At 36.6% G+C, this 6,145-nt stretch overlaps 1 protein-coding gene across 1 annotated transcript; it reads left to right on the plus strand.

The window, feature by feature from the left end:
• Positions 1–2,478: 2,478 nt before the first annotated feature.
• LOC135216675 (uncharacterized) lies at positions 2,479–5,449 on the plus strand. The gene is made up of 2 exons (XM_064252071.1): positions 2,479–2,539; positions 4,559–5,449. The coding sequence occupies exons 1-2, from the start codon at positions 2,528–2,530 to the stop codon at positions 4,964–4,966; spliced, it is 420 nt and encodes a 139-aa protein (XP_064108141.1). The 5' UTR covers positions 2,479–2,527; the 3' UTR covers positions 4,967–5,449.
• The last annotated feature ends 696 nt before the right edge of the window (positions 5,450–6,145 follow it).

Consider the following 6,145-nt stretch of genomic DNA (forward strand, 5'->3'; position numbering starts at 1 on the left):
ATAAAAAAACTGAAATGAAAAACTGGAATACCCAGAGGAAGAAATTCCCTTAACTTTTGGGTATACGTACTCGAGTTTAAAACTTAGGAGAAAACATGACCTTAGGTTTCACCACAAACAATCGCCCTGAAGGGCCAATCGTCTACAGCGGCAAACAAACAACATCCCTCTCAAAATCTGAGACCTGTACTTAACAGCAAAGAAATTTAATCAATCATCAACAATGACTTTTAGCACCACCAATTCATTCTATTATAGGGCCCCATAACAGATACCTAGTATATGGATCAACTTAGGTGGCCTCCGAAATAAATATTGTTATAGTAGTACCAATCTAAGGTGAGGGTTTGGGCGTGTCTAAAAGCGAAAACACGCGTTGCCATATCTTCAAGTTCGTTGTAGAGGCGGCCAAAGTCAAAGCTCTGTATTTCTTACTAATCACCCAAGGGAAACATTACCCTTAGGTCTTAGCCTCTGTCCTGTACAGATTATCCTCCTTTCAGAGTCTGGTGAAAGGGGAATGCCTACTCTAATTGTCTTAGAAGGGTTCGCTGGTAGAAGTTTATTTTTCCTTTATTCAGATAGTGTGTATTGGCATTAAAACTTCAGATATGAAACGGTTCTTTTTATTCTTCAATTAACTTATTTATTAACAATGAGAGAAAACTAAAGGGAAATCATGGATATGATAAATTTCATACATTAATCATTTCTTTATGTTAGAAACATTCGAGTAATAAATACCGTATATCTAATAAATAGGAATAATAATGATACACTAACCTCGTGATGCATGCATTGACGATGGTTTTCAAAGAGAACAGTACAGAACAGCGTAAAAAGACGAGAGAGAGAGGAATGCTTTAAGAGGACTCCTCATCAGAAGATTCCTCATCAGAAGAGTCAAGACTTACAATAAATGAATCAATATATTTATCAATCAAGATATCTTTTTTTGCTGCATCTTCCACTTGCAATTGCTCGGCATGTCTTACGGCCTTTTCCCAGTTTTCAGGTGGCACAGTATCCAGAGCTTCTTTAGTAAGTTCCGATAGGTTTGCCATCTTAAAATCGTTTCGTTTCGCTATGAAACTTTTCACTTGGCCCCAAATTTCTCAATTTATAGAAAAGTTCAGATAACAGACATCTTTTAAGCATTTAATCACACACAAACACACACGTATTTGAGCGCCAACTACATTTACATCCGCTAATCCTTACCTTCACCATAAAGGACCCCAGCTTATAAGATTTGACCATTCTTAGGAGATTAACGAAGGGTATATTGTTCTTGACTGACAGATACAGATTTCGATACTTGACCTGAGAATCAAGATTGTAGATGTGGCAACATGTCTGCCACGTTTCTCAAATATGATATTGAAAAACTTAAGAATGTTGATCTTTAACAACTGTATACGTAAAAACCATGTTTAGCAAATATTTCAGAGTAATTCCCTTCAGGTTTGGCATATAACAACGACCTATATTCCATAAAATTTTCCTTAGAATGGAAGTTTGGCAACGCACGTAAATGACTTTCGACCCAACAAAACCCTCACCATAGATTGGTACTACTATAGTGGTCATCAAAGCATAAGGCCTTTGGTGGTCACAACAACAAATGTCTGAAATGCGCACCCTAAAATAAGTGATTTTATCGAGCCTTTTTTTTTTTCCCCACCCGTGACGTAAAAGAAAGAACTCTTTCACCTGTATTTTATTCCGGGGAAGAATTCAAGACTCACGATTCCATCCAAATCATACCTGAAGCAGAGTCTCCTTACGGGGAGGCTACAACTGGAACAAATTCCAAAGACTACGACACTCTGACTCTACATGGTCAACGAAGATTATTTTATGGAAGACTACATTACTGGAGTATCATTCACCAACTTTCAAGTACGAAAGCTTAATAATTCATAATGCTCCTGTAATTCACAGACGATAAAATGTTCGAAATTGAAGTGGAATCTTGATCAAAGACGTACTTATACTCTCAGAAAATATCAACGCACACAAGTCTCAAAAGCTCTACCTCGAGGATTGACCTTAGAAACAGAGAATGAAAGGGGGCCTTTTTTGCATTAAAAGAATGACATACGTATCTGGTAAAAAGTGACCAGTCGATTTGAGATATACAGGAGCAATATAAGAAGCCTCTCTCGTCAAACTGTAGTTCGACTTGGAATAAACTATATCGTAAACTTACATTACTGACTTGAAATCTTGCTAAATATCAGCCGACAACTGAAATTCAATGTCTCGTGGCACGTGCCAAATCAAGGTACTATCAGGGAATGCAGGCAGACAAAAGAGAAGCAGAGAGAGAGAGAGAGAGAGAAAATAAAAAACATAATATGGCAGGGGCGGGCTGAGATCCCCAGTAAGAGAGGAAGGGGGCGGGATGAAACCTGGGTTATTGGGCGGAGTACGTTAGAAAGGCCAACTTGAGTCCCGGTGTATATAAGCCTCGTGAAAATGTATGGGAGACGTACTTTGTTTCTAGACACGATATATTTCCACCATGAGATACCAGGTCAGTTTCTACTCTGTTGCGTTGATTCATTGAGAGAGGGGGAGTGCTTCCTTGACTTAGTTTTCTTCACTGTTGTTACGTCGTAAAACATGGCAACAATTTCATTCTCGTTTAGTCTTTAATGCTTCCATACAAGTGACTTTAAACAGTAGATGAATCTCTTTGGAAAGGTGATTACTGGAAGATATCGTTTTCAAATAGGCCTGCATTATATATCCATCCACTATATATATATATATATATATATATATATATATCTATATATATATATATATATATACATATATATACATATACATATATATATATATATATATATATATATATATATATATATACAATATAAAACTATCAGCCATAAAGAACATTAATTGCTAATAAAAGGGAATGAAATGTAACTAAGATGATAAATTTATTTTCACAAAATCAACCTAGAACAGTACCTTGAATTTCTTAAAGAGGAATTAAAAGATAATTACCAGGTTCTAATTAAGTAAACTCTAATCCCACTAAACTGTATAAGATGAAGGTAAAATGGTAAAAAGAAATTAAGCAAAGTCATAAACTTCGAAACCAGTCTTTATTCATTACTGTCAACTGGCAACTTGCATTTTCTTTCTGATGTTTCATCAGGAGTTACATAATATATCCTCTACAAATGTTAAGCTCCATTTTTGCGTTTCTCGTCGTGAAGAATTCGTTGCTAAGCGAGTGATCAATAAAATTCGATAAAATGAGTTAATGGATTGAACTGAAGATATAATTTATGCCAGCGGGCAAGCACTGGGACCTATGAGGTCATTCATCGCTGAAACAGAAATTGACAGTAAAAGGTCTGAAAGGTGTAACAGGAGGAAAACCTTTTCGTTGCACTGTGAATCAATTGTTGGGAGGGGGTGAGAAGTAAGATGGAAGAAAGAGAATTGGAACGGAGGAGCAGTAAAAGTAATGCCTACAGTGCACCGCATGAGGTCCACTGACTCCGCTAACCTCCAACGGGGAATGTTGGGGGTAGGGCCGTCAGTGGAGTTAATGAAGTGCATCATTAAACTGACAATGTGGTTTAACTTACATTTCAGTGATTCATACTCTCTCTCGGCCTGGCGAAGTTTTACTTTTACTCGCAAAGTCTTAGTGAAAAAGATACAAGGCCCGAGTTATTTATTTCTAAGCCATAAAAGTTTGAGGAAGGAGAAAAGTGCAATAAGTTATACAAAAAATCGGTATAGTTTATGCCATAAAAGTTTCTACCAATTTGTATAATATTTGGGCATCTAATGTTTGTTTGTATATATATATATATATATATATATATATATATATATATATATATATATATATATATATATATATATATAAGAAATATATGTATATATATGTATATTGCATATATATATATATATATATATATATATATATATAATATATATATATATATACGAGCAGAACTATTGTACATCAAAACGACTTTCATCACTCTAGGATTCCAGTGTTTTTGAGATACGATAAATCAAGAAGCCATACCAAGTTCAAATGAACTGAAGAGAGCTGAACAGACAACTCAGCATTATTGATTTTGCCAGTCGTTGCACGACAGTACTCCTGATTTCTACGATCTTTCAACTTCCAAGCGTTAGAAGAAAGAGCCACTCTTTCGCGTATCGGCTTCTTTTCTACTGATTAAATCAGATGATTTCGATGAAATCATCTGGAATTGCCTGGCATGAACGTGCAATCGATACCAGTCAAGGATCACCCACTGTTAGCGAGTTGAAAGCGGTTTTCAGTAACAATGATTTTTTTACTAACCTGCCTTAAGCCATTTCTCTCTTCAGTTCTAAATTTCTCTAAATACTTCGAGAATGCTGCATTCTTACCGACTTCAAAGTTCGTAATCTTTGACGGTAAACCACTTCTTTTTCTTAATACTGAGATATGCAAAATGTCCATAAAATCATTAAATAATAATAATGAAAATTTCTCCGTAATACACCTTAGCATTTGCCTTTTACTTTTCAGGTTTATTTGGGCCTTATTGCAGTGTTGTTCAAAGCAGCCTCTTCTGCCCCTCAAGAATATCAAGCCCTAGGAGTCCTACAGCCAGAGGCTGGTGACGTAGGCCCATACGACAGGATGATCTCCGCCACCATCGACGTTCTTCCCGAGATGGCCGACGTCTTCGAGGAGATCGCCGACGACCCGAGACACCCCAACGATCCTCAGAGAATCCAGAAAGTCATAAACGTGTTCATGCCCTTAACTCGGCGTCTCATTCTGGCTAACGCCGAGGTCGAAGGCCGCCAGTGGGCCAAGGAAGATCAGTACAGATTCAACGCTGCCGGTGCCGTCTTGCCGTCCGTGTTCAGCTTCATGGACAGGCTAAGAAACAAGGATTTCTTTGGATCAGGGACCAGAAATGTCGTCTAAAGTTCTGATCATTCGCGTGTACTTGTCCTAATTTTCTAATGTCCACCAAGAACGTCTAGCACAATGTTTCTAAGGATCAAGCAAGATCAAACGATGATCTGTTTGTTCATGGTGGCAGTAATAAGAAAGTACAGCATTTGCAAGCACTCACGAATATGGATTATAGAAAGGAAAAAATATACGAATAGATAAGGATACTGTCAATAGTCAAAATGCTTTTATCAGTGAATTATTATTATGGAGAAAATCCCTTCCAAATAGGTTATTTCAAATTAAAGATTTCTTATTACTGCAGCCAACCCTTAATAAATGTCAGATTCCGAAACGATTTCGAATAACAATATTTATTGCATCTCCTATTGTACTTCTAGTATTTTCCGTTCCATACTCAAAATCTCGCTCGAATTGACAATAGTGAAGAAAATATTTAATTATTTATAAAAATGTTTGTCTTAACAAATAAATTTGTCAGCTAAAACCAACTGAGTGATTGTTACTATCCCATATTAAGTAGTGTAATATATAAGGAATTAATTAAATTTTGAACAGCATATCTCTTACGGTATGCGTATACTTAGAGAGAGAGAGAGAGGAAGAGAGAGAGAGAGAGAGAGAGAGAGACGTATATCCTAGTTTAACCAGACCACTAAGCTGGTTAACAGCTCTCCTAGGGCTGGCCCGAAGGATTAGATATTTTTACGTGGCTAGGAACCAATTGGTTACTTAGCAACGGGCCTACAGCTTACTGTGGGATCCGAACGACATTATATCGAGAAATGAACTTCTAATCACCAGAAATAAATTCCTCTGATTCCATGTTGAGAGAGAGAGAGAGAGAGTAAATCTATAGCACATTTTCGTCATTAGGTAATACAGCTATTAACCAAACAACATAGAAAAACTAGAAACATAAAGACAATTTCCTAATCAAACTTCACTTCATGATTGATAAAAATGATATGACTACCTCCGAAAAACAACTTTCATTGTAGAGAGATTTTAACTATTGTGCAGAGACTACTTTTCCTTTTTCCTCGAACGAGTTACTGAATTGGCAATTCCAAACGATAAGTAAGTTAATGCGTCAAGTATCCTTTGACCTTCCTGCATTCGTTTCGCCTGCGCAACTCTACTTGCAGTCAGTGGAATGCTGTTTGAGGAATGATAATTTCACTTTCA

The sequence above is a fragment of the Macrobrachium nipponense genome, chromosome 6 (genome assembly GCF_015104395.2).
Source record: "Macrobrachium nipponense isolate FS-2020 chromosome 6, ASM1510439v2, whole genome shotgun sequence".
In the NCBI taxonomy this organism is placed as follows: domain Eukaryota; kingdom Metazoa; phylum Arthropoda; class Malacostraca; order Decapoda; family Palaemonidae; genus Macrobrachium; species Macrobrachium nipponense.